This window comes from Buteo buteo, chromosome 23 (assembly GCF_964188355.1).
Source record: "Buteo buteo chromosome 23, bButBut1.hap1.1, whole genome shotgun sequence".
Classification (NCBI taxonomy): domain Eukaryota; kingdom Metazoa; phylum Chordata; class Aves; order Accipitriformes; family Accipitridae; genus Buteo; species Buteo buteo.
The window spans coordinates 16,551,958-16,578,154 of NC_134193.1; the positions used below are offsets into that span (position 1 = coordinate 16,551,958).

The 26,197-nt window shown below is 48.9% G+C and overlaps 2 protein-coding genes across 6 annotated transcripts in view; both read left to right on the forward strand.

Moving 5' to 3' along the window:
- The window catches only part of EEIG1 (estrogen-induced osteoclastogenesis regulator 1), a 38,550-nt gene extending 17,683 nt beyond the window's left edge, over window positions 1-20,867 (forward strand). For 4 of the 5 annotated variants that reach the window (XM_075056046.1, XM_075056048.1, XM_075056047.1 and 1 more), the window contains 10 exons: window positions 3,930-4,050; window positions 4,376-4,405; window positions 8,053-8,169; window positions 8,668-8,714; window positions 11,366-11,523; window positions 12,663-12,767; window positions 13,035-13,224; window positions 13,412-13,533; window positions 14,674-14,743; window positions 15,614-20,867. In XM_075056046.1, coding sequence (XP_074912147.1) covers window positions 3,930-4,050; window positions 4,376-4,405; window positions 8,053-8,169; window positions 8,668-8,714; window positions 11,366-11,523; window positions 12,663-12,767; window positions 13,035-13,224; window positions 13,412-13,533; window positions 14,674-14,743; window positions 15,614-15,659 — 1,006 coding nt within the window. In that variant the 3' untranslated portion in view covers window positions 15,660-20,867. The remainder of the gene's footprint in view (window positions 1-3,929; window positions 4,051-4,375; window positions 4,406-8,052; window positions 8,170-8,667; window positions 8,715-11,365; window positions 11,524-12,662; window positions 12,768-13,034; window positions 13,225-13,411; window positions 13,534-14,673; window positions 14,744-15,613) is intronic. The other variant, XM_075056049.1, reaches the window with a different exon arrangement.
- Window positions 20,868-22,407: 1,540 nt separating this feature from the next.
- Window positions 22,408-25,117, forward strand: DPM2 (dolichyl-phosphate mannosyltransferase subunit 2, regulatory). The gene is made up of 4 exons (XM_075056051.1): window positions 22,408-22,460; window positions 22,951-23,040; window positions 24,217-24,319; window positions 24,618-25,117. Exons 1-4 carry the CDS (start codon window positions 22,458-22,460, stop codon window positions 24,674-24,676), a joined length of 255 nt encoding a protein of 84 aa, XP_074912152.1. The 5' UTR covers window positions 22,408-22,457; the 3' UTR covers window positions 24,677-25,117.
- The last annotated feature ends 1,080 nt before the right edge of the window (window positions 25,118-26,197 follow it).

Sequence of the window (26,197 nt, forward strand, 5' to 3'; positions counted from 1 at the left end):
TGATACCCAGTTGGGTGCAATTCAGCTTTGAGTCTGTAAATAGAAGTTTTAATCTCTCTTCATTAGCTAGGTTTTCATGTGGGAGAGAGGCCCACAGTAGCCCAAGATAGCACGGGTTGTATGCATGGCCTTTTTCTAGAAGTGTTTGTTTCAGCTAACTTGCATTCATAGTGAGCTTTGTGGCTTTCTGTAACAGTGCTACTCTGTCTATGGCACTAAAATCACAGTTGGTAAACATCTCTTCTCTAATATCTGTTCATCGCATGTTCCTCGGCCTGTCTCCAGAGCTGCAGTAAGGCTGTGCGTGAGATCCAAACCCAAAGAGGTTTTGGTGGCTTCACTGAGCACACTGCTACATCTGTAAAAGTAGGTAAACTGGTGGGTTGCTGCTGTGCATCACTTGCATTACTTGGATTCATACCGTGCTATGGTGAAACATCTAATTGCTCTTTTTCTGGTAAATCTTCTCTCAGGGTATAGGATGGTGGCTGGGGGATGCAGCAGACTGTCCCTTCTGGCTGGTCAAGGAGCTGGAGATAGATAGCAGCTCCAGGGTTGGAAGACCCCGAGAAGCTCTTTCTGGAAGCTCTCCACTTTTCACAAAAGCTGCTGCAGGGTTGAATTGATGTATTCTGAAGAGGTATATTTAGGTCTGGAAGAGTAATTACACAGCTCTGAATAAGTCTCAAGTCAGAAGAGGGCAAAGCTTAGCTTGGCAGGGATTCAACCTGCTGGGAGTCGTTTTGCAAAATGGTACAGACAGCTTTTTTAAAATAAAACTTCTGAAGACCAGTTGAATTAGCACCTAGTACCAGGCATTGGTCTGATCTATTTCTAGCTCTCCAAATACAGAGTAAAACTTAAAATTAGACACTTCTGGTTTTAAGCTGTTAGTTTCTGCTTTGGTTTTAGGTGCCTTGTGATTAGGATGGAAGGAAACGCCTCTCTCAGTGCAGCCCTCACCAGGCTTCTTGTGTGTTTTGGTTTCTCTGTGATGGTTCCTAATTGTACATCAGAGAATATTCTAGGGCTAAATACAAAACTGCTCCTCATCAGAGTCCACTTCTTTCCCTATTTTAGTTTTCTCTAATTACTAGCCTAACGATAGCTTGATGGGAGGTGGATAGACAAAGCCCATCGGTTCCCCACATGCCATCTTTTGGAAATGTGGAACTAATTTTTTAGAATTTGGTTCGAAACAATAGTGCTGCCATTTGCTTGTCTAATGATACAGACCCAGCCCCCACCTTTAAAAGCCACTCTTCAAAGTAAAAAAGAAAGTAATTGTTGAATGATTGTGAAACTTGTGACTGGAAAGCAGCTCTGCATTTTATCTTGTAAACTCCTTTCCGCCCTGTGCAGACTATTCCGAAGACATAAAAAGCCCCAAGCTATGCCTGCACCTGCAGCTCGGGTTCGTGTTCGCGGTGCTGTGGGTAACATAACCCCCCCCACAAATCCTTTTCCTAATCCCTTGCGCCGTGTGGTATCTACAGCAGTTTTGGAAAGCCAACATACATCCTTAATAAGAAGCAGAATGTCTGTTAGCAGAGCTTATGCTAACAGCAAATTAGCTATGAAGGAGCTCTTTATTACTAATCAGTACTTTTTGCCACTTTTTGAAGTAATTAGCCTTCATTGGATTTAGCAGCATCCAGCAGATGCTTAATCATAGCTGCATTGTAATATGAGTGAGAACTCATGAGTAAGGAAACTCACATGCTAGAGCAGTTCTTGCCGATCCTACTGATGAAGCAGCTGTGGGGAGGGAGGCGCATGTGATGGGCATTTGGGAGCTGGAGCTTAGTCACTTAAATATTCACTTGTGACAGGAGTTGGAGCTCTGAGCCGCATTTGTGAATTGATTCGCAGCAATGTGCTGTTGTACCTGTCTGATCTGAGGATCATTCACTTGTAGCTGCCTTCCAGCATTCAGCTTGAAGCTCTGGTGTCATTAGCAGAATTAGCATTAGCCTTGCTCTCTAGAAAATAGAGGTTCCTTTTTAAGGACGACTTATGCTGCTAAAATAGTTGATGCTTTCTGCATCCCATATACCTTCCTTGTGTTTCTGAAGCATGTGTGTTTGCAGGTGTTTTTATATTGTATTGAATTCCTTTTTTCATCTGTATCTGAGTTTTCCTTCCTTTAGGTCATTTAAGATACCTACTATTAAGTCAGGTTTAAGGCACCTCACGTCTGAAATTTAACTTTCCTAATTTGGCTGGCTCAGTGAATATCTTATTACAGGCAAAGCCTTTTTAATCCCTCTGGAAGTGTTTCCTCTCCTGTTTGAAGGAGCTGGAGTGAGTTGAGTGGAGCAATGAGAACCAGATCTCATCTTGAATTAATCTCAGATTCAAAGGTATTTTCGGCACTTAGATGTCTCACTTTTCAATGACTTCAGTAGCTAGCCTTAGTTCTGTCTGGAAGGAGTTTAAGTTCACTCCCTTGAAGGAATTGCTGCCCTCTGTTATCCAATGTTTTAAACAGGGATGATCAGCCCTTATCTTACATTACAGAGGATTACAGGTTTCAGTTATTTGTCAGCTACCCCTTTTCTGTTTTCTGTGTTTGCCTTGGCCAGCACATTCAGGTCCCACAAAATAGCTCAGAGGACTAGTGGGGACCTCCTGGGTCAGCATCCAGTCCCTGGTGCCTGTCCTGTTGGGCTCAACTCAAGGTTGCAGAAGGGTTTGTTGGGCTGTGCACTGGCTTCTGCCCCGTCCTTCCCAGGAGAGTTGAGGTAGTACCAAGACTGATCGTTCTCCCCTTTGCCACCGATCTCTTTGGCTCCCACCATGCCCTGGGTCAGATGGTGGGAAGCCTCCCTTTCCCTGCTAAAGCAAACAGTTTATCAGGTGCCCTTGCCCCTTTGTCCTGTGCTAAGAGGAGAGATAAGAGTGAGATGCAAACTTGCTAGGTCATAGCTGTCACAAGTGCCTTCCCTTCCCTCCCCCTGGCCTCATTACTTTGAGAACTTAATTGGCTAAGGGCCAAGCTCTGAGCCATAAACGGATCAGGTCCTGTAGAGGATCAGTGGGGAACCAGAGCCCTGTGGAAGGACCCACACACCTCGTTTCCAGGCTCCTTTGAGCCGGCCTCCTTTGAAGGGTAAAATCCAGCTTCCCCTGAGGGCTCTGCAAAAGCCAAAGCTAAACCTGAAGCAATTGCTGCGCTTGGGAAGACTTCTCTTCCTCCTGGGGCTCAGGCTATGTTGGAGCCATGTGCTTCTCCACTCACCCTGGAGATCAGGGTAGGCTGGTGAGGGGCTGTGCAAGGAAAACCACCTCCTCCCTGGCTGGGACTGCTTTACGGTCTGAAACCCCCTCATGATTTGAAGCATAGTGTTTGCTTGGCATGGTCCTATTTGCGTGCACCCAGGAGCATTTCCATGTGCATTTTTGTCCTCCTTTGAGCTGGCTGTCCTCACTGGCTTAACCCCAGCATAAGAAGCAGGATGGCTGCCTGGGAAGGACAAGCCGTCCAGGACACATAGCACGTTTGCTGTACAGAGGTTATACAAAACAGGCATATTGTGGGAAGATAAGCTTGTGAATCTTCAGCCCAATTCAGTTATGGAGGTTGGCTCTGTCCAGGCTGGACGGTGAATGAGCTAAACCGGCTAAGCAGGAAATGTCAGAGAGTTTGTGAGAGTTTTAAAGGCAAATTCTGTTGATGAGATGATTAGTCTTCCCGTAACCTAGGTGGATTTTACGTGTATTGACTAGTGAAAAGCTTGCTGCTAACGTAACACCTTTGTGTGGTGCAGTTTCAGGTGGTGTGGACCAAGCTGTGTTGTAGAGGATTTTTACAGGCTAGGTTGCCAGTCATTAGAAAAGATACTTAATAGTTGGAATTGATTTGGCTTTGTACCTTTATTTGAAGAATTTTTTTTTCCCTTTTTTTTTTTTTTTTTGCATTCTCATAGAGAGGAAGTTCAGGAAAACTGTGTCCGCTGGAAAAAGAAATTCACCTTTGTGTGTAAAATGAGTGCCAACCCAGCCACAGGACTCCTGGACCCCTGCATCTGCCGAGTATCTGTCCGTAAGGTGAGCATCTAGCTTCTGCTTCTGGCAGGTAGTACCACCAGTGTACTGGTGTGCGTTATTAGCTGCTTTTTTGGCAGCAAGAATTGCATGAACAGTAGTGGGAAGGAAGGATTGTTTGGGCCAGGATGTGACTCGAACAGAGCCTCTCTCTCCAGCAAGGGTGCTTGACAGAGGGTAGGAGTGACCACGGTGGTAGTAACTGTTGAGAGACACAGAGGTTTGTGAAATCCTGAGAGCAAATTCCAGGACTGAGTAATGACTTTCCCCATGTTTCCCTGGCACATATAACAGCTGCTTTTCCTGTTTGTTTTGTCTGTCATTATAGGAGCTGAAGGGCGGAAAAACCTACTCAAAGGTAAGACCACAGAAAAGGCAAATGTGGCAGAGTGACGGTGGTCTGTTAGTGCTTTACACCCATTAGAAACCAGTGGCTGCTGCGTGAAGCAATTTGGAGAGATGGTCATTAGTTCTTAGTTTAAGCTTGAGTTAAGTGATTTCCCGAAAAAATTGACTTGCTGGGAGAGGATCCAGATTGTACTGGATGTGGATTTGAGAAGGGGGTTGGGAAGATGATCTGCATGTCCTCAAACTTTGGGGAAGTTCTGAGTCAGATGTGAACTCTCTGGCTTCTGGCAACGTCTTGCTAATAAAGAAACACAGACTCCAGTTCTGTTCTCCAGAACACAGCAACCAGCTGTGGCTAGGGTAGACACCTCACTGCCTCGCAAGTGCAGGCAGAAACCTACAGCAGAAATCACTACCTACCAAAGCACAGGAGACCCTGAGGCAAAAACCAAACAGATCAGCAGGGGTGTTAGTTTTGGTTTGTTCCTCCCCATTTTCTTGCCTGTGCTATGGGAGAGACAATGGGCCACCCCCTTCTCCTCTTTGTGCTGGATCAAGAAACAATGTTGGCTTAGAAGTTGAGCTCGCGCAGAGCCTGAAACCATGTTTGTTTGAAAATGAGTCACTGCTGCTAGTTTCTAATAAACAGATGTTCAGGTCACACGCAACCTTGTAAGAATTTCTTCTAATCGATAACCCTTCCTGAGACCATGGAGGCAACTGGCTTTGAAGGGTGAACTGCACTGTACTGCTGCGCTGTGTGATAGAGGGCAATGTTGCCTCCCACACTGTTCCTTTTTTGTTGCTAATTAGGACATGGTCTCTCGGGCCATCAGTTTCTCTTTCACTAAATTCACACTGGGGGGAGGTTATTCCTCCATTCTGCAGAGCTGCCTGTCAGGGGAGAGCAGCATAGCTGGAAGAAGAGACATGCCTCTGAGACAAAGTAAATGCATCAGCCTGTTCCTCCCATAGTGTCCATCCTCAAGCTTCCCACAGTATTTGGAAATGCAGAATTAAAGGAAGCCTGAAGGCATGTCTCCATGGTGGAGTTAACCTGGGCTCTTATTCAGGCCATGTTCTAACTTACTTCCCTTTTACTCAGTCTCCAGTTGTGTGTAATGACATTTTGAAAGAGACCTAGTTGCGCCAGCCCAGAATTGGACACCAAAGCTCGAGTACTTGTCATCTCTTGGGCTGGTATCTTGCTTGGTCTCCTGGGAAGAAGAGAGACGCGTTCTCCTAGAATTCAACAGAAGATGACGCGAGCATTTCGGCAGCTCAGAAGCGAGGATGTTACACCAGACAGGGTGATTAAGCCTTGCAATCTTGCCCTATGGACTGGGCTTGTTTTAGGCAGGTCCTCATGGCAGAACTGACTGACTTGGTTTTCCTGCTGTTTCTAACAGAAGTCTGTGGTGTATGTCCATGCAACTGTTTTCCCATTCTAAACAATGAGTCCTTACCTTTTTAAACTATGTTCATTCAGCTGAAAACTCCTCAAATTATGGCAGCAAATGTAGAGGAAATGCAACTTGTGAATTCCCTCTTTACCTGGACGCCCTTCAGCAGGGACTGAGGGTGGTGGAGCTACTTGTGCTCAAGACAGAGATTCCATCGACTCGCACACCTTTTGGTGTGACGTTAATGTCACTTCAGTGTCAGGGGTTATAGAGCGGAAGCCAACAGGAAGGTCTGATAAAGCAGAAACTCTTTCCCCAAGCTGGAAGAAACACTATCAGCTGGCTGGAAAACTGAGGAAATTATTCTGAGAGGTTACATCTGAAAACATCCTTTTGTTAAGGGATCCTTCCTCTATATACTGGGAGTCTGCTTCCTGAGAAGAGCTTCTGACCTCAGCACACTGTATGGGTCGCCGGAGGGTTCTCCCGTACTGTCCTCCAATGTTGATCCTCTCGGAAAAGTTAGTGCTGTGGTGGAGGAAGAGGGATCTGGGTCTGGGTCACTCCTGTGCCGTGTTGTTCTGCTGGTGTGGTCGTGCCATGTTTCCTCTGTCCTCCAGTTTTGCCACAGTGATGGATTGCAGCTCTCTCTGTGGCTTTCTCCTGTCCTGTTTATCTCCAAGAGATAAAAATTCACTGTTTTTTTCTTATCGGTGAATATTCAGCAAGCAGTATAGCCCTTGGCTAGAAGAGACGAAGGAACATCTACAGCAAGGGCTGGAGAAACACTTGTGTTAAGGGAATTCTTAAGAAAGGAGAAAAGAGGGAGAAAAGTTAGGGGTTTTTTTTCCCCTTCCTTTTTTTGCTGAAGAAAGGTTCCTGCTCTATCCCACACTTTTTTTTTTCCTTTGCCATCAGCTCTTGTTCCCCTTTGAGAATGGGATGGAGGAAGCAGCTATGCTAATCTTGCTGCTGTCTTCCCCTGAATCATATATCTTGTGCAGACTGTGGTTTAGACTTCTGATTTGAAACAGTGGGAGCCAGGGTTCGTATGGCAGTGACTGTGGTTTATGCTGTGACTCCCTATCAGCTTCCACAATTGACAGAGCAACATGTTTCCTTAGGATGGTGTTACTGTTTGTTGCTCTCTCTTCCGTTGTATCATCTGGCTGTCAGCACCGGGGCAGGAGAAATGTATTGCAATGCACAGGATAACAGCTAGGTCTGAGCTGCTGCTTCTCCACCTTCTCTCCGTGTTCTCATGGAAGCTGACCTGTATGTTGAAGTGATGCAAACTTTCCATGCTTGGATGGTTTGGCCAAATGTGGGGTACGGCATCTCTTCCTGATCAGATTAGATGAGACACAACTGACTTTCATTGCTAAAGCTCTGCATAGAAGAAGCTGTAACTTTTCATTGAAACACTGTATTAATACATCAGGAATTGGAGCAGAAGAACAAAAGTACTCTTCATTGTGTTTGTCTACTCTAGAGGCATCAGTACCCTCTTGGAATTTGCCTGTGACCTTCAACTTTCTGTCACCTTCCCTATTTGCTTCCCCTTTCTTAGAGAAGGTTTAGAGAGCTCACAACTAAACCTCTCCAAATATTTCTCTTCCCCTCTGCCTGTCAAACATACCACTTGCTAGTTAAATCGTAGCAGTGTCGAGGAAACTGCTCTGGGAGTTCCACAGCCCAGGAGCTGCATCTGTGGGGTGAGGCACATGTACTGCTGCACAGCTCTGGACTTCCAGATTGCTGTGTTGAAAGTCTCAGTTTTGTTTTTCAGGACGGTGTCACTTTCCTCTGTAACAATATCCTTTCATCTCCTGGTTCACATGCTCCACTGCATTCTGGGATGGCCTGATACAAAGAGTGCCTTATTATGTTTACGTATGTGTGATTCTGTTTTTTCCACATCGTTGACCTAGTGCCTTCCATGTCCTTGGTTATGCAATGGCTGCGGGCTGGTTAACACTGTCCTGGCCAGCACCACTACTGTACGTCCTTCCTCCATGTGGGGCTGGCTTCCTGAAGGTCTCCAAGTGTCCGCCTGGCTTGGGATTAGGAATGTGACCCTGCCCATCCTCAAGAGTAGGGGGTCTTCACAGCCACAACTCTGTGTGTACTGCCTCCTGTTTCTGCCCTTGTTCACAGATGTGCTCTCTTCCTTTGGTCTGTGTGACGGCGTGTATCCCTTTATTGAGTAATTTTTGTTCTCTCCCCTTCCCCTCCATTGTTTTCTTGGCTACAGCTGGGCTTTGCTGATCTAAATCTGGCAGAATTTGCGGGCTCTGGATCCACTGTACGTTGCTGCTTGCTGGAAGGATATGATACTAAGAACACCCGGCAGGACAACTCCATCCTAAAGGTATGGCAGCTAGTACTGCCACAGTGGAAATCCTACTATTGAATTCGGAAAGATCACAGCCAGAGTGCAGTGCCAGGCCTGTGAGAAGGTCCTGTTATGTACGGAGACAGGGTTTTGCTTTTATGCTGCTACTCTGATTTGGGAAGCTTCCCTTCACAAAGTTGCCCTTTGATATCTTGGCATCCATTTGGCCAAGCGATGACCCTTGTTAGCGTTTTTGTCATCAAAGAAACCATGAACAGGAGGAGGGAAAAAAGTTCTAAGTGCTTTATCAGGGTGGCCAGGCTGGTGTCCTGCTGAGCCACTGCAGCTTGGAGTTAGTGATGCCAGTGATTTGGGGTAGGGAGGAAAATACCTCGCTGAATCCCTGAAATTGATTTCCTTTGGAAAGGAACTAGGTCTTGCTAATCTTTACACCTAGCCCTTGACCTCCTGGCTGTTGTGAAGTGAGAAGCTCACTGCAGTATGGCTAATGATGTGCTTGTCCCCCCTCTCCAGGTCACGATCGGAATGTCCCTGCTTTCGGGGGACCCCTGCTTCAAAACGTGAGTTTCTGGGTGCTCACCCTGTTCTGGGCAGACTAGGACACCTGGTCCTTTTGCAGTTCTCTGTTGGAGACTAAAATTAATGGGGAGGGGGGAAAAGATGCCCTTGACATTGGAAAGTACAGAGGAAAACTTGAAACTGATGGTCTGCACTGTTGAATCAGCCAGTACAAGCGTAGTCAGCCTGTGCTGTTAATTGGTTTGTTCTCTGCTCTGGTTTTCCCAGCTTGGTTATTGGTTGTGCACAGTATTTTCTCTGCTAGTGTCAGTTAGGTTTTGGAAACCAGTGGACATTGATAACAAACTCCATGTTTTGCGTGAAGGATAGAATTTCTTAAATCTTCACTGACCTCTGAGAAGGGAAAGGTCCGTGAAGAAAACAGTCTTAACAGTCTTGGAAATGAGCACACTTCAGCACATATCACGCAGGATAAAGATCTTGAACTGAAACAGCAACAAAAATACTGCAAGGCTGAAACATTTCAATTCTCCTTTTCTTCTACGGGGACCCAGGTTCACAATTTATATTAATTAGCAGAGAAATTGCAGTCGTACTTTTTTTTAGTGCATTATGATAGGAAGGAATAAGTACAGTTAAGCTATAGAGCAGTGTTGTTGCTTGAAGAATTGTTGGGGGATCAGCTAACAAATATACTGACAACATGTACCTTCATACTGCAGTATAGCGTTGCAAGACTCTGCAATCCAAGCCAGCCTGCCATAGTGTGCTGTAAGGTGTGTGACTGTACACAGCAGGATTGCCATGTGCTGCTAGAAATATTTTGTGTTGAATCCCAACAGTATGAGAGAAGAAAGCTTTATCTTGAGGCCATCTCTTGTAGCAGTGGTATTCTGGGCTGAAAGGTCTAATTTTAGGAGCTAGCTTGAAGTGTATAAATTAGCTTGCATTCTTGTTATAAAATGCTGCATAATTTTTGGTAGGTTTATTTTGTGAATGGCTTTTCATAGTGCTGCAGCATTTCCTGAGACTTTCAAACCCTAAATGCAGTGTCATCTGATTCTGAAAAATTTCTGCTTCAGAAGGAAGTGTTATAAAGAAGTTTTGGATGTCTTAAACCATAACTATAACAGTAACAGATGTTTTAAATCTAGGGTGCTAGGATGTCTGGCAATAATATGTCTCACAAAAATACCTGTTGCTCCTTCACTATGGAAGCAAATCCCACTGTTAGAGTGCCTGAAAACAATACAGAATTGGATATAAGTATCCGTTTAATATAAATAGGGTCAGTCTGAAAGTCAAACCTCCTAATTTTCTTAAAGGATATCTGCAGTCATTCCCATTTTTTCCTTATACGTTGACTATGTGCAAATGTCTAAAAATGGAAGCTTTGCATGTAGAATAGTCCTTGATCAGTAGAGCTTTTGAGAAATGGCACTCATTAGAGGATTAGGCAGGAATCAAACTGTGCTGGGAAATCACTTCCGAGCACTGACTTTCTGCAGCACTCAGATGAACCTTCTCCTCCTGGATGTCGTAGAGGGGGGCTGAGTAGCCTGAGCTGACAGGCTGCTCTAACAGCTGGTGCAGGAACCGTTTGCTTGATTAAGGCTGTAAAGGCCTTATTAACCTATGAAGGAAAGTCCCAAAAGTACCTGGGTACATGTAAATCACTGATAACGTGATTAGGGAGGGTTTTTTCCTGGTGAAGGCATACTGTGGGTTTCCTGAAACCTTTATACACATGTAAAATATTCTCAGCACTTTATTCTTTCTTCCAAAATACTGCAAAGGTCCTCTCATGTAGCATCTTCCCTCAGAGCTTCAAGTGAGACAAATAAAAGTTGTTCTTTCTGACTCCTCACTTAAAAAGCATAATATGATCCATTAATTCCAGTTCAGACTTCAGGCTACAGGGAGGTTAGGGCTCTAACAGGAATATTCACTTTGCCACAATGCACATGCCGTGGCTTCCACCCAGAAACACTTCTGGAGGATGGGAGGGGACTCTAGGCACTTGCAACTCTACCTTGCAGTCAGCATTTACAAAGGGATGTTGGGAGCACACAGAATAACCAGAAAAATAATTTTGGTAGCTGGAAAAACACTTTCTTCTCACTGAAAAGGAGTTTAGTCGTCAGTTAAAAAATAGAAAGGTTATCTGATAGTTGTAAAAGTACTCTTCTAGGGGGGGACAGGGTTGCTGGGATAAAAGGTTTCTTTTTGACCCAAATCAGAAAGGTGTAATGAAAGGATGCTGGAATTGAGAGCTGGACAACAGCAAACTGGCTGTTGTGAAGCCAACTGGTCACTGGACACGTGTTGAGGGAAAAGGGCAGCTCTGGATGGTCTTCTAGAGGATAGATAGTGCAGGCTTTGAGCCTGTTTTCCTGTATAAATGATTGAATGGTCTCTTTTTGCCTTAATTTACCTCAGAAACTTGCTTTTTCTTGTAATGCAGTCCAGATGCAGTACAAGGTAGGGAAGACCTGAGTCTCGCATGTAGGAAAACAAAATCCAATGTCACTAGTGCCTCTAGTCACAGAGGGCTGCCAGTTTCCCCCGACCACAAAGGGTAGGGGCAGGCGGGGGAACCCTCTTGATAGAGCAGAGTGGGAATTGCCAGTGCCCTGGGGTGATTCCCGGTCCCTGCCTGGCAGTTTGTAACCTTCTTCACTTCTGATTACAGGCCTCCTTCTACCGCCAAATCCATCACCATACCGGGACAGGACTCTACCCTGCAGCTGACCTGTAAGGGTGAGGGAACCACAAGCAGCAGCAGCACCAGTTCAGCCACGATTGGCTCTCTGCGTCAGACCAAGCCAAGAAATGCCATTCTCAGCTCGGGTATGAATGCCTGTCCTGGAGCCATGCAATGCTTGGCTGTGCCTGGACACTCTTTTTTTTTTTTTTCTCAGCAGTTGCAAGCGCAGAAACTCTTTAATTTTTCATGTTTTCCCGCACCCATCCTCACCCCTCTGCTCATTAAGAAAATTGAGAAAAACAAAACCATCTATTAAGAGCAACTGAGGAGAGGAAGGATAAATCTTTGGCACATGCATATTTCTGTTAGTGGAGATAAAGCAATTTGTTCTTTTTACTGGGGACTTAATAATTCATGCATTGCACTCATCCCTGCTTTCTATTGTGTTCAATGACAACACTGTTCTCCACTCAGCTATTCTGTTGCTCAGACTTACCTTCTAGAAAAGTTCCTCTGAAGGTTTTAGAGGTTGGTTTGAGGTCTAATGGCCTTGTTCCAGCTGCTGATGCAGAGTTCTTTGGCTTCTGTATGAGCCCGTTTTCAAGGGCACTGCATTTTCCCATAGCTTTTTTTCTTCCCAGCACATTTCAAATGTGCAGGCGGATACACTGCACCAAAATAGCACTCTAGTCTCATCACCTCAGTGACTTAGAACACTGTGCAAGTGCTCTTCTTAAAAAGCTGGCTAACACATTACACTTAAACTTCTGGATAAGCTTCCTGCAAGAGAGACAAGCGGGGCAATAGCAAAGGAGCAGAGGTTATGCTGAGGTTTCTATATCAAATTCAGATGTGATTTAAATGGCATGGGCTCTCTCACAAGTAACAGAAGGGAAAAGGTAGTAACAGGAGAAGCACCCAAACGGAGGTTGTAATACTTTACTGCCAGTGGCCATTTGATGCTTTCTTGGTCTTACCTTAATGCTTTTAACTATGGATAGCTTCAGACACTACCAGATCCTTCAAGCCCCCAGAGATGCTTGTAAATTCAGGTGCTGGATGGTAGAATTAGTGATAAACTTGACAGAGAAGCTCATTGTTGTCTTCCCTACTCCCCAGCTGCTTCTAAGCTCTGTGCTAGCCTGCACAGCAGGGGTCTGCCAACAGACTTGCCCTTTCCATGATCTAGCATCCCAAGATCAGCCTCCAGTCCAAGGTGATCAGTGGGCAATGTGCTGGCTTGGTTTTGGTCTAAGTGGAGTGCCCTGTTGTTCCTTGGCAGGTGTCCCAGAAGAACCGGATCAGAACCTGTCCAGCCCAGAGGAAGTCTTCCACTCGGGGCACTCGCGGAACTCCAGCTACGCCAGCCAGCAGTCCAAGATCTCCGGTAACCATTGATCTACACAGCTCTGCCAGCACTGGCCCTATCCATTTTCTTTCCTTCAGCAAGCTCTTGTGAGAGTGATTTGCAGCCATCTCTCTTGCCCTGCTCTGTAATATCAGTATCCTGTTTAGTCTCTGCAGATGAGCTCATAGATGTATGTCTAAATCTCTGTATATGGGGACAGAAATGCTGGCCTAAAGCTGCCCTGCCTGTTAACTGTGCTGCCAGGAAGGGGAAAAGATCTGGTTTGTAATCGCTCTGTGTTTGCAGGCTACAGCACGGAGCACTCCCGTTCTTCTAGTATGTCTGACTTGACCCATCGCCGAAATACCTCCACCAGCAGCAGTGCGTCCGGAGGGCTGAGTATGACGGTGGAATGTCCTGAGGGAGAGCGGGACCACAAACTAGAAAAGCCACCTCGCCCCCCCCGACCAGCCCTTCTGCTGGATAGACCCTCCCGGTAAGTAACTGTGGAGCAAAGCCCCTCCTACGGGAAGGTGAGACAGAATCTACTCCTTTGTCTTCATGCAGTGGTAGATTGGATTGTAGCTGCCGAGAAGGAAGCTATTGCCAAGAGAAGCAGGGCAGTAAATGAAAGTCTTGTCTTGAAAAGCTAAGTAAGTTTTCCCTTTGTTTTTCCTCCCCAGGAGGAAAAAGGATTCAGTGGAGAGTCACCCAACCCGCGTGGATGACACCAGGATCGATGCTGATGATATCGTGGAGAAAATAATGCAGAGTCAGGACTTCACAGATGTCAGCAATACTGAAGGTGAGAGGAGGAGTCTCAAAGGGGACATCTTGGCTGTTCCTTTAGCAAGGCTGCCAAGCTTTTACAGTCAAATCTGATCTGCCATGGACTCCATTCCCCTTTTGATAGCAATTTACTTTCAGTGCTTGCTGGGTGTTTCTATGGTAGATAAACAAACCATGTGGATTTGAGAGCTGTGCATCCATTAACAAATAGCGCTTGCTGCTGTTCTACACACTACAGCAGAGGTTGAACAGTAGCTCAAACATACAGGATGAGAGGGGAAAAATACTGATTATTCAGCACAGTGGAAATCAGTTACATCAGTTGTCTGTACTGCTCTGGTGGCCTTTTTCCAGGGTCTGCCCAAGAGTATTTATTAAAGTAGGAGAGCACAACTGGAGGGGAAACAGCACATCTCTGCAAAAAGATGGGAAGAAAGACGGGTCACAGTGTGCTGGTGATCAGGTCTGTCTGAGAGCCTACGAAGGGGTTTTCTCTATTGCAGTCACAGCACCTGTTAAGAGAAAACTAATAATATTGCTGCATTTGTTTTAATTTTCCGGTTTAGCCTAGAAATCAATCTTTTTCATTTAGTTGAGGTTTTCTGATAAGTTTTAAACTTGAGCCTGGCTTCTTATTTGTGCTTCTATAGTTTACCATTGGTGACCTTAAATCATCGCACATGGCAACACTCTTATCATGTGGGGATTTACACCTCGCTCAACATGGGTTAAAACTAGACTGAATGTAGTCACCTCTCACCAGTAGAACAGGCAGAGTTTGTCCTCCAGTGAGCCTACAAAAGCAGCATGAGGTTCCACATCTCATCTGTTCAGATGTGTTTAAGCTGACCAAGAACTTGCATCAACGGAATTGCCTTAAAAGAAGAAGCTGGAGGAGTATCACTGAATTAATTTCTCTGCATTTACTCTTCCAAAGCTTAATGCCGTCATTGATTTGTATATGAGGCTCCCTTTCAGAACAAGAAGAGGAGTTCCCAGGGACTCTTACTGTGGGAACAGCAGAAAGTGTGCACATGCATTCACAGAAACACACTTGTTCCTGTGCTGACCGTTGTGGAATGTGTCTGGGAGGGGAGCACCTGGCAGCTGTTGGTAGTTCTGGATTTTGATGTCTTGCTTCCTTTTCTATCTGCAGACAGTAACCTGAGGTTGTTTGTGAGCAGAGATGGAACAACTACATTGAGTGGTATTCAGCTGGGAAACAGGTAGGCTTCCTGAAAGACTGGCAGACAGAGGGGCTCCAGAGAGATTAGTGAGGTCTTTGTACCCAGGAAGCTTTCACCTTTTGCTGCAGGAGAGATTTCTAAACATCATGTGCTACATGGTGGCTTTATTCCCACATTAACACCCCTGGGATCCCTTTGGTGACAGGCTATAGCTGCACTGGAGTATGAATGCAGTTCTCAGCAGGAGCTCAGGGGGATAATGTGATCCTAGTAGTAAGATCCAAGAACAGAAGTAAGGAGTAAAAGGACAAAATGGTAGAGGTTGGTTCCTGTTTGCTCCTGTGCCCGAGTGAAGGCAGGGAGCTTTGCCTCCTGCTGGCCTGCAGCAGAACTGCAGCAGCCTGGTTTATTGTCCCTTTTCCCTGCCTCCTCCATCGTCGTAGAGGGCTTGTTCTCTCATGAAAGACTTCTGAATAAATAAAACTTTTTCTTGCCACAATAGCTCTTAGCACAGTGTCTTGGCTAGTTGCGTTTGAGCCTTTACAGCACCTTTTGAGCAATAATGGTAATGCAAAGATGTGTCAAGTTGGTGACAAAATTGGGAGCACAGCAAAGCCAGGAACACTGGCTTTTTGCGCAGGATGCTCCCCCCCTTTCCTCTGTCCTTTAGAAGGATTCATGTGTTACACCCAGCTCTTTCAAATGCTTTAGTGTTAGCTTGCCACGTAGCTGTCTGTTTTGTGTTATGAGGGTTGACTTCTTGCCAGACTGACTCGTTATTTTCAGTATTTTGTGCAGGGTTAGAGGGCGATGTTTGTAAGTGGAGAGCTCTGAGTAAGAACTTGCTTGCTCTAAGTGGCTGGGGAAAATAACCTGGCTTTCTTGTCTTCTTCCCCTCTGCCACTCCAGGGTCTCATCTGGAGTTTACGAGCCAGTGGTGATTGAAACCCACTAAATGTGAAGAACAGGGTAGAGCTGCTGGAAACAGGCCCCCTACCCAGTCCGCTGCCACATGGATGCCAACCTTTACCTCTCTTCATGCAGCATTCCAGAAGGGATTTCTCCACGCCCCTCCCCATATGTTTGCACTGCAGAACTACTCCGAGACCACTCCAGATCATGCACTTTCCCTGCGTTGGCATTACCCTTCTCTGCTTCCCAGTTCTTCCAGTGCCTGCCTTCCCCCTGTTTCTGATCAGACGCAAGGTGTCTGTTGGGTTTATCCTTAGTCCTAGAGGATGTTGCTCATCTGCATCCCTCACTCCACCCATTCACTTGCAACAGGGGACTTCTCAGCTTCTGTCTACCCAGAACATTGGGTTATACCACTGTGAACTCTTCAAACCACTGGGGGAGGGGGAAGCCATTCTAACCAAACCAAGAGCTGCTTGTTGGTGACATGGTGAAATGGCCACTTGCAGGATGCTTTATTCCATTGACTCTGCAAGGGAACATCACCTTCCAAGGCAACGGTTTTACTGAACAAGGTATGCTATGGTGTGCACTTCACCTTCCTACCCTGAAATCCCCAAACATCCTCTTCTCATAGGAAATATCTCCCAAAAGTGCATTTCAGAAAACTACCGCAATCCAGATGGGAGTTGATAAACGGTTAAATGCTAGTGCTTATTATACCACTAACTGCATTACGCCCTTCTACTGCTGGGCATGGAAGGGCAGTGTTCATCTTTCAGCATTAGCAGGAGCACTTTAGAGGTTCCAGATTTTACCTGGAGGAGGCTTCTACTTGCTGTTCCAGGAGCATAATCCCTGTTCGCTGGACTGATTCAGCAAATAGTCACTGTTGGAGCTTGGAATACAAAGCCTTTTTTTCTTTTTTTTTTTTTTTTGGCTCAGGAAGGGAACTGCCCTTCTTGGACTGTGAAAAGAATCTGGTTATCTGATCACCCTCCCCTGGGCCAGAGCAGGATGCAGTTGACTGCAGTGGTCTCTCTGTTGTGGTGGTGATTAACAATTGCCTCTCTTGGCCTGGGCCAGTAAGGGAATTGGTGCTGGTTGGCCTTTCTTGCCCTGTCAGCAGGGATCTATGCCTGAGCTGGTTCCTTTTGGGGCTGGGGAGAAGCCACTGTCTCTGCCTTCAAAGGTAGAATGGGTGTTTTCTGCTGCATTAGCCACAACAGCCATTTTTACCTGCTCTGTGGCGAGTGAACTCTTCTGACAAGGCTTCAAACTGTTTTCTGGTTGATCTTTCAATTGCTCTTCTTTGGGTTTGGTTTCTGCAGTTGTTTGACACTTTAGCTGCCTCTTTTCCTTGCAGTGTGTGGCAGAGATGTCGGTCCCTTTCAGCTCCCACTTATAGATTCTCCTGGCAGCTGAATTGCAAACGAGGATCTATGCAGACTCCAGCCGTGGGCCATCAGCAGGCTGTGCTTGCAGCCCTTCCTGTACAGAGACTCTCAGCCAATAAGCTATTTCTGTGTAGTGCCCTTTCCTCTTTCGCCGGTGTACTGTAGTAGCACTCAGCGGTCGTGCACTCGGAGCAATGGCACACTCCTGGGCATGGCTGGGAACGTGCCCTCCTCTGACACAAGTGTGCGTGCACATGCACAGGCACACACTTGTCCCATTCACGCAAGGAAAGACTTGTAACTGATCACGTTGTTGTCCAAATTCTTAGTTATTGTAAAGCCTGTTTTTTTTAAGGAGGGGGGAAAAAAAAAGGATTTATTGTGGTCTCTGTGGCCAGAATGCATGCAGATGAGCTACAGGAAAAGGGAATTTGGCAGAAGGAGAAACAAGGAATGAAAGGGCCTTGATTTTTTTTTTTTTTTTTTCCCTGCTAGCTAGGGATGGCTGTATGGGGAGGGTGCTAGGCAGTGTGGCAAAGCTATACAGCTGTTTACTCTGTTTTGACAGTTTCTCTCTTAAAGTCAAGAGGTTTCTTTCTGTATTTGGACAGACCACGTATAGGATATGGATCTTTTTCACCCTTTCCCTTCAAAGGGAATTAAATTTGGATTAGGGTAAGAAGGGGGTACAGACAACACCTTGGTTTGGTTTAATGTAGGGAAAAAGTATTGGATCTTTTGAGTCTGTCTAGAACAAAAGCTCTTTCACACTTGCTGGTGATTTTTAATGGTGATCTCTTCTTCATTTAGTCTGGGTAAGTTTGGCACTCGCTAGCAGGCTGGTGAGCATCCTGTCCTGTTCTTGGGATGCTGCGTGTCTGCAGGAAAGGGAGAATTGCTTGCCTTTTTCTCTCCCTGGGACTCTGCCAAAAAGCCAGGCCTGGCCTGACCCTCTGCTCAGGTCAGGGTGAGGGCAGAAGCAGGCTCAGACAGCAATGGATGTTCATGCCCCATCTGCAGATGGCTGTGCAGAGCTGAGGGTCAGGCTGCTCTTCAGGGGCCAGCGAAGCCCCTCAGGAAATCAGGTCCAACTAGGACTTGAAAGAAGCAAACATAAGCCAGGAAAGAGGCCAAAACCCAGCTCACTTCTGCTGCTTTGCTTCTGTTCCCATGAAAAACAATGGCAGTCACTGAGAGCAGTTGGGAACCCAGGGCTTCCTTCTGGGCTCCCGTTGGCAAGAGTCGGCTGCTCCAAGGCACTGGCAGCTCGGCATGTCACAAAATCCGCAGTGGGACAGAGGGAGGAATCTCTTCCCAGCAAAGCAAAAGGAGAAGCAGTTGAGCTTTTTAGAAAGCTGGTCTCATGTTCCCAGGCTGGCAGAGGCATAACCTGCTCCATCACATAGCTGTGGCCAACCTGGGCATGTTTCTGGCTTCTCTTCCAGCAGCTTGGCACATCAGTGCTTGTGTTTTTGATAACTGTGTCTCATAGGGTATCTCTTCCTTGTCTCCACATTATTACTGACTCCACAGATTCTGGTCTTTATGTAGCTTTTTAGCTCTCCTACCCCTCATTTTGAATAAGAAAGCAGCCCTAGTCATTCAGCCTGGTGCAGCACAGCCAGGGCTGGAGCACCCAGAGCAGACCCAGAGGGAGAAAGGAGCAGTCTGTTCCTATTTCTAGATCCCACACAGAGCTCCCACTGCACCATCCATCACGAGCGATGCCCAGCGGTCCCTGACCGGTGGTGGGCCTGCAAGGCAGTGGTGATGGAAGTGGGGTCACTTGTCCTGCGGACTTGCTGCCGTCTCTCGGGAAGCTGCATCTCATGAGCACTTTTTTCGTTGTGGCATCGGTGCCGTCTGTTCCTTGTTGGACTTCGAACATATAAGTGAATCGGTTTCCAGACCCAAACCGCTGGCTAGTTTCCTTTGGGTTTTTTTGGTTTTTGGGTTTTTTTTTGTTGTGAAGTTTATTGAATTTTTTTTTCTTATAAACCCAGCGGGCTGGTGTTTTTTTGACTGCATTATTATGTCATTGATATTTTATTCCTGGGGGGCTGAGGGGGGATGTTCTTCCCTATGTTGTTCCCCTTCTCAGGGGATTCAGAGGTGGCTTAGACAAGTAAAAGGACTTTATTGGCAAGACTCTGCATCCCCTGGGTCTCTGATGCAGGCAAGCAGGGCTGCTCATGTCTGGCTGACCCTGGAGAGCAGAGCTGGCTCTGCTCCAGTCTCAGGGGCCAGGTGAAACATGTGGGTTCTGCTCTCCCAGTTTCTGGACCTTTAGTTGGTGGAACCCCATTGCAAAGAGTTGGAAAATTCAGTGTAACTTTTTTACTAACTTTTTTTTTAAAAAAAACAGTGTAAACTGAGTGAATGTCCAAAAGAATAGGCTTAGTTGTGACTTGGTGAAGGAAATGGGTTTCAATTGGAAATAGCGATGGAAAAAGGGGGAGAAGGATGTTGCTCCTCCATCTTCTTCTTTTGTATGGTCGGCACTTTAAATGGAGGCCTTTGTGCTGTCCTGACCCTCGGTGTGATGGGCAGCAGGCGCGTGATCTCTCCTCCCCGCCTCATTGCCACATCACTTTGGCCCCTGCAGAAAGTTAATAAGCCCTTTTAAATGTTTGCTTCAGTTTTTAGACGATTCCAAACCAGGCCAAGACCTGAAGAATATGTATTTCATTCTCATCTTAATAGGAGGGGTTGACTTTTTATTTATTTTGTCGTTGCTGTTTCTTTTTAAACTGGTGGCTGTGCAGCGGGACTCTGCACATGCTGTTGTGAACCTCTGGGAAAACCTCACTCCAGGTACGCTAGAGCACCTAGGCTAAACATCCCTCCTGGAGAGGGCCCCCCCCCGCTCCCCTCCTCGCTGCCTTACCCGGGAGCTGCAAACTCACCCTCCGCCCCTCCTGCCCCATCCCTTGCCACCCCACCTAGTCTCTAGCTGAACAAGTTCTTGCTCTGGTGACTGAGCCCTGTGGACAAGGCTGGTCCCCAGGGGCAAGTTCCTGCAAACACTGCCTGGTCGCAGGTGTTTGTCCTTGAAAAGCCACTTCCTCGCTGCGGGGGGGGGGGGATGAGCGCAAAATTCCCCCCCCCTCCCCACTTCCCTCCCAAGAGCTGCGTCGTCCGTCAGCCCACCTGCACCATCCGAGCCTGATGCCCTTCACAGCTCCACGTTGCATCGCCCCTGCCCCATTGGGAGGGAGCAGACGTGGAAACCTGGGAAATAAAAAAGGAATTTGGATGAAGCTGTGAGCAAGACGTGTGGCTGAGCCTCGTAACTTGCCTCAAACACAAGGAATAATGGTAGAGCCCGTATTTTTGTGGGGGGAGGGGAGGGAAGGGGAGATCATGTTTTATTTTCTTGAAAGTTAATTGAGCTTGGTGATCTTCAGATGAGGCGCGCACTTGATTTATATCAGATTCTATAGAGAGAGATCGCTGATATTTTTGGAAAGGGAATGGGTCTATGCAAACTTCCAAAATTGCTTGAAAGATAGTTTAACATTTTTTTACTTTGAAATCTAAAGATAAATCTAACTTTTTTCTTAAAGCAGAGGTGCGTTTAGAAAGAGAAGCTACTTCCACTGCTCTATTTTGATGATGATTCTTGGAAAGTTTGGGCTGGAGGGAATGACTATTTTTCACCATTTTTATCTTGCTCCTCTAGTTTTTTGTTTCTTTTTCTAACGGAATGCTGTGCCGTCTTTGATTCAACAGATCGTGTTTGTATTTTCTGTATCTGGTTCCTAACGTAGAGAAATAACAAATATATGAGGAAATCAATATAATGTCAAATGTTGTTATGGTTTGGGGGAAAAATAAAGGTTTTTGGTACTTCACACCGATTCTTCTTGCTTTGTTTCTTGTTTTAAATGTATTTAAGTATCTGCTAAGGAAGCAGAAGGGTGAGACAGGACCTGCTGGCATGCAGCGCCCTGGAATAGGATTTGGCTTGCCTTCTAGGATTTCCTTGGTGGCTGGGAGTGGAGATCCCTGCCAGCCTCTCCCTGCAGATGGGAGCAGGCCCGGAGAGGGGAGCTGGCAGCCCAGCACCAGTCCAGTGGATGTGACAGCCTGCCATCCAGGGGGAAGGTGAACTGGCGGGAGCCGCTGGCGCTGTCTCGTGTTCCCGAACACCGTGTCCTAGCCCAGGCTGTGCTTGAACAGCCTCCTCCTGCCCCTGCTGCAGAACAGGGCTGGGCAGTCCTTTGCCAGCCTGGCCTGGGGGAAGGTGGCACAGCCCCGTGGGGCTCCGGGAAAAGCCTGTGGGCCCTTGAGGCTTGTGCCGGGGCAGTCCCTCCTCTTCCACCACAGGCTGGCAATACCATTAAAGGAGGTTTGAGCCAAATTTGGTGCCCGGATACTTGCTCCTGATGCATGCAAAGGCTGGAGGGGACCAGGGCCCCCGGGAGGAAGCAGCTTTGCCTTCCCCACCCTCCCAAAACCTCAGCCACACATATACTGATCAGCTACATCTTTGAGTCCGTTGCAGGGTCTTCCCCTTTCCCTTGGCTGCCTCCCTTCCTCTGACGACCCCTTGTGTCCCTTGCCTGTTCAGTCTCGCTTTTTTCCTTTCCTCCAGCTGCAGCATGTGCGTGTGGAGAAATGGCCGGGGCACAGGACACGAGGATCTCGGGTGTTGGAGCCGGTTTTGAGCTGGCTGGTTTCAAGATGAGTCGCTTCCATCAGAACTCACAGACAGCAGGTGGCTGATGAAACCACAGCACCCTGCTGCCGAAGGGGAGACTGTCCTCTCCCATCACCAGGTGACAGCACCGCAGCCGCTTCAAGCTGTAAAAAAAAAAAAAAGCAGCTTTTAGTCCGAGGGGTGAGATACTGAAAGCAGGGAGGGCTGCCGGCCTGGGTCCCTTGGCCAGGCCAGCTGCCTGTCTGGCGTTTACCCTCCGTGCCAGGGCCCAGGGAGGGAAGGGCTCCCCAATACGGCGCCAAACCCTGGACAAATCTCTGAACGCTGCTGACTCAAAGTGGAGTTTCTGGGAATTTCATTTCTTTCACAACCCGCCTCGCCTTCCCCCGCTCAGGGCCCCACCCACGGACCCCAGTGGGAGCTAACGCGGGGCCCGGGGGCCGCAGCGGCCGTCCTCTCCCTTCCCCGGCGGGGTTCGGTGAAGCCCATCACAGCCCCCGCACCCGCCCGGTCCCCCCCCCGGCTCTCCCCGCCGCGAAGGCCGAGCCCCGGCGCTGCGGGCCCGGCCGCAGCTCCCGCCCCGGGCCTACATCTCCCGTCATGCTCCGGGCGAGCCGCCCCCCCCTCCACGCTTCCCACAATGCCGCGGGGCCCCAAGCCTGCCGCTCTGATTGGTCACTTCCGGCAGCGGGGAGGGCGTGGCTGCGCACGGCACTCTGATTGGTGGTCGCTCCCGGAAGGACGGTGCTGGCGGGGAGGGAGGCCGGGGCTGCCGCTCGCCATGGTGAGTGGGGTCGGGTGTGTCGACGGCGCCGGGACGGGCCTGGGGCTCCTCCGGAGACGGCCCGCGGCGTGTCCCTGCTCGGACCGTTAACGTGGCGGGGCTCGGGCTGAAATCGCGGCTTGGAGCCAGCGCGAGGCCTCCTGGCTACCCGCTCCCGGCGGGGCAGGCTGGGCCCCGGCCGCCTCCTGGGGCCTTGCCGGGGCCGGTACTTGGGAGGATTGGGCCAGACCTGCGGGGTGTGAACCGGCGCGGCCGGGAGGGAGCTCCGGGAGCGCTCCCAGCAGCAGGGCCCCGCCGTTCTCCCTGCGGCCCTCATGGGGGTTTATTTCTGCCGCAGGGGCTCTCACCCCCCACTCCCCTCCCCTCCGTGTTTCGGTCCCACCGCGGTGCGTTCTCGTAACCCGGGGCTGAGCAAACAGCAGGAACCGTTCTGTTCCTGCGCAGATGCTGCAGCGTGCGGATCCCGCTCTGACTCTCTCTCCCTTTGCAGGCCACAGCAACAGACCAGGTGGTTGGGTTCGGCTTGGTTGCTTTCAGCCTCGTCCTCTTTGTTTACTACACCCTCTGGATCATCGTACTGGTACGGGTCTCCTCTGGCCATTACAGTCCCAGTCACTTCACCCTAAAGTGTTTGCGTAGGCTTTGTTTAGGTGCTGATGTGTCCGTGTGCCTGAAGGACTCTGCCTGGCCAGCTTTGTGGTTAAAAATTTCAGGGCAGAGCTTCCTCTGTTTGCTGGCACAGCCCTTGCCCCTTCTGGGTGTGCCCACCCTTGCCTGGGCGAGACAAAGCTTTGATCGTGCCGCCTGCCCTGCTGCTCTCAGACAGGCTGACCCGGACGGCGTAAGATCCGAGGCTCACTCGAGCTGTCAGCAAGAGCTGAAGCCTGGTTCCTCTGGAGGTGTTGTCATTGGTGTTCACATTTGCAGTCCCCCAGATTCCTGGTTCTGGTGGGAGATCACAGAGAGAAATGTAAAAAGAGGTGACTTACCAAATCTGGAGCCCGCTAGGGAGGAGAAGAGTTTAGAGAATGCAGCACTCTGGAAAAGCGATTGTGAGTCTGATAGTTCACCCGCTTCTAGGGACACATCAGCTGGGATCATTAGTGGTTTTCTTCCTGGAAAGAAATATCTCCTCCTGAGCTTTCCAGGTATGAGAGGCCTAGTTCAGCCCTGGGCTGATGTCTGAACTCCTGGTAGTTTCCCCTCTAACCTCAGATTTTTTAATTCCCCTCTTGTGTCTGCTTGCTCCATTGTCTGATACATGTTTATACAGGTCTGTAGTCCCGGGAGCACATAGGTGTGCTCGCTGCTGTGTAGGAATCCTTACACTGCTCTCTAGTGTCCAAAGCCTTCCACTGGCTTCCGCAGAGGGATGGATCCTGGCAGGATCGCCATAAAGCAGAGCCGCTATCATCTGCTTCCTTCTGCAGGGCAGAGAGTCTGGGGATTTGCTGTGTTCAGCACCAAGCGGGCCAGCAGCCGTGCCCACCCTGAGACCCCAGTGCTGCAGGACCCCTGTGCCAGCCTCATGTAGCTGCCCCTTGTTGTCCGCTGAGCGGTAAAGCCTTCACTGCCTGCCCGCTGTCACATCCCTGCAGCTGTAGGCTGAGCCACATGCGGGTCTGGGCACCCTTTTTTTAGCTATCTCCTCACGCCTGATATTTCCGTCCTGCTTTTGAAACCACGAGGCTGCAGGTGTCGGGGACTTGCCCTGGTGTTGTGCCTACCTGCTGACTCCCCTCTCTGTCTCCTGCAGCCCTTCATTGACAGCGACCACGGGATCCACCGGTACTTCTTGCCTAGGGAGTATGCGGTTATCATCCCCATGGTGGCTGGGCTGCTGCTGCTGGTATTTATAGGTGAGTGTTATTTCTGTTGTTCTAATTAGAAGCTTCTAAATTGGGAAGAGAGAAGAGTGTTGCTAGGGGGTTAGCTAACATGTGGCGTTCATGACATGCTCTCTGTGGCTACTGCTGCAGTTTAGCCTGGCACGGGCTCTCGGGGCATGTGTTTGTGTGTAACTGGCTGATTGAACTTCTGGTCAGTGGAATTGTTTCTTCCTCACTCTGCTGAGGTTCTGTTTCTCACTACAATGTGTTTTAAAAGAGCCTGTAATTACAAGTTTTCCAGCTGAATCTCCTCTCTCTCTCGTGGTAGGTGTTTTCATAATGGTTGTGATGTGGAAGAGCAGGAAACCTGTGAAGAAATCAGAATGAAGGCCCAGCTGAGGGAGAAGGCACCCACCCTGCGGCATCGTAGCCAGGAAAAGACTTTGCCTGCAGCACCGGGCAGACGCCTCCTCTGGAGCGCTTGGCGCCGAACTGGCTGCGCTCTCCCACGTTCCTTCCTGCAGAGATGAAGTCTTCTGTAGTTTACAACTTACTGACCAAAGTGAAGCAAAACTGACCTCTGGGGCTCATTGAGAGAGGGACCAGAGCCCTGGCTGTAAGGGACCTGCTCCCCAGCTGGGGCTGCCTGTATCAGCTGTGCTTCGGCTCGTGCTGGCTAGAGGAGCTTTTGGGGTCCAGCAGCTGTAACTACCAGAGTGCAAGTCAAGCCCTGCCTGCTGCTTGGCCTCTGGGTAATCTGTCCCCTCTGCTCTTGCTGTGTCCAGTAGTTTGTTCCTTCTGGGTTTTTTTAAATGTTTACATATGGTTTGTGGGGGTTTTTTTAATTTCGTTCAAGTTTGAGAGGAAAGAAATGAGACTTTGGGCTTGGAAAAGGCAGGCTTGCGTTCTCCGTTTGCCTGCTGGAAGGGCTAATCATGGTGCTGGTGGGCTCCTACCTTTCTGAAGAGGGACCCCTGTGAGGCCGGGCATGCAGAGGATGCAGGGACAGTGCCACGGCTGCCCTCTGCGTCCCCTCCTGCAGTCATCCAGCTGAGGGGGTGGCGAGGAGATGTCCTGGGTCACAAGGAAGTGTTTGGGGTGCGGTTCCCATCACAGCTGTCAGCTGCTGGCTGGGTTCCTGCCCCTGGACAAGGCTCTGTGTGCCATCTGGTCTGGGGCTGAGCAGGCAGGCGTGGTGGCACCCTCTCCTTTCCCTGTGGGGTTTCGTCTGCTGGCAGCAGCCGCTGCCCCAAGATGCAATGCCCTCACGGCTTCCCCAGACCGCAACGAGCAGGATGACCCTCAATAAAGGTCCACAAGGTCTCGGTCCCTGTCCTCTGCCTGTGCCGAGGGGGTACTGATGGCCTGCTGGAATGGTTTCTGCTGCATGGCCCTGGCAGCACCTGGTGCCATGCTGGGGAAGGTCCTGACGGGATGGGAACCCTGTCCGGCTGATGGGGCCAGGCAGGGAAGCACCAGATAGAATCTGGCTGGTCATACCCAGCCTTGTGCTGGCTCTGCTGTGCTTGGGGGACTGCTTTACCCCGCCTGGGGTGGCTCTGGCAAAGGAGGGCAGATTTGGGGTGCTCTGATCCTTCTTGCGTGAACTTCTCCTACCAGACAGCAGCGTGTCCCATCATCTCCTGTCCTGCCGGGGGGTGATGCTGGTGGTTCAGGGGCACCCCAGGTGCTGCAGGGCTTGGGCTGAACCTGGCTGCGGTTTAACCTGCTGTGTGACTGGAGCCGGTGGGTGGGCCAGAGACGAGGCTCCAGCTCGAGGTTTGTTTCCAGCTCTTGCAGAGGCTGCCTGCCCGTGCCAGGCTGCGCCCTCCCCAAGGCCGAGTCCTCCATCCCCCTGTTTAACCTTGCCTGTGTCTTGCTGCCGCCCCTTCTCCCAGCGAGGAATCC

Bases quoted from the DNA above. Each gene is read 5' to 3' on its own strand.
- DPM2 (XM_075056051.1), top strand. The intron at 23,041-24,216 runs GTACGGGTCTCC...TGTCTCCTGCAG, and splicing joins CCCTCTGGATCATCGTACTG to CCCTTCATTGACAGCGACCA. The intron at 24,320-24,617 runs GTGAGTGTTATT...CTCTCGTGGTAG, and splicing joins GCTGCTGCTGGTATTTATAG to GTGTTTTCATAATGGTTGTG.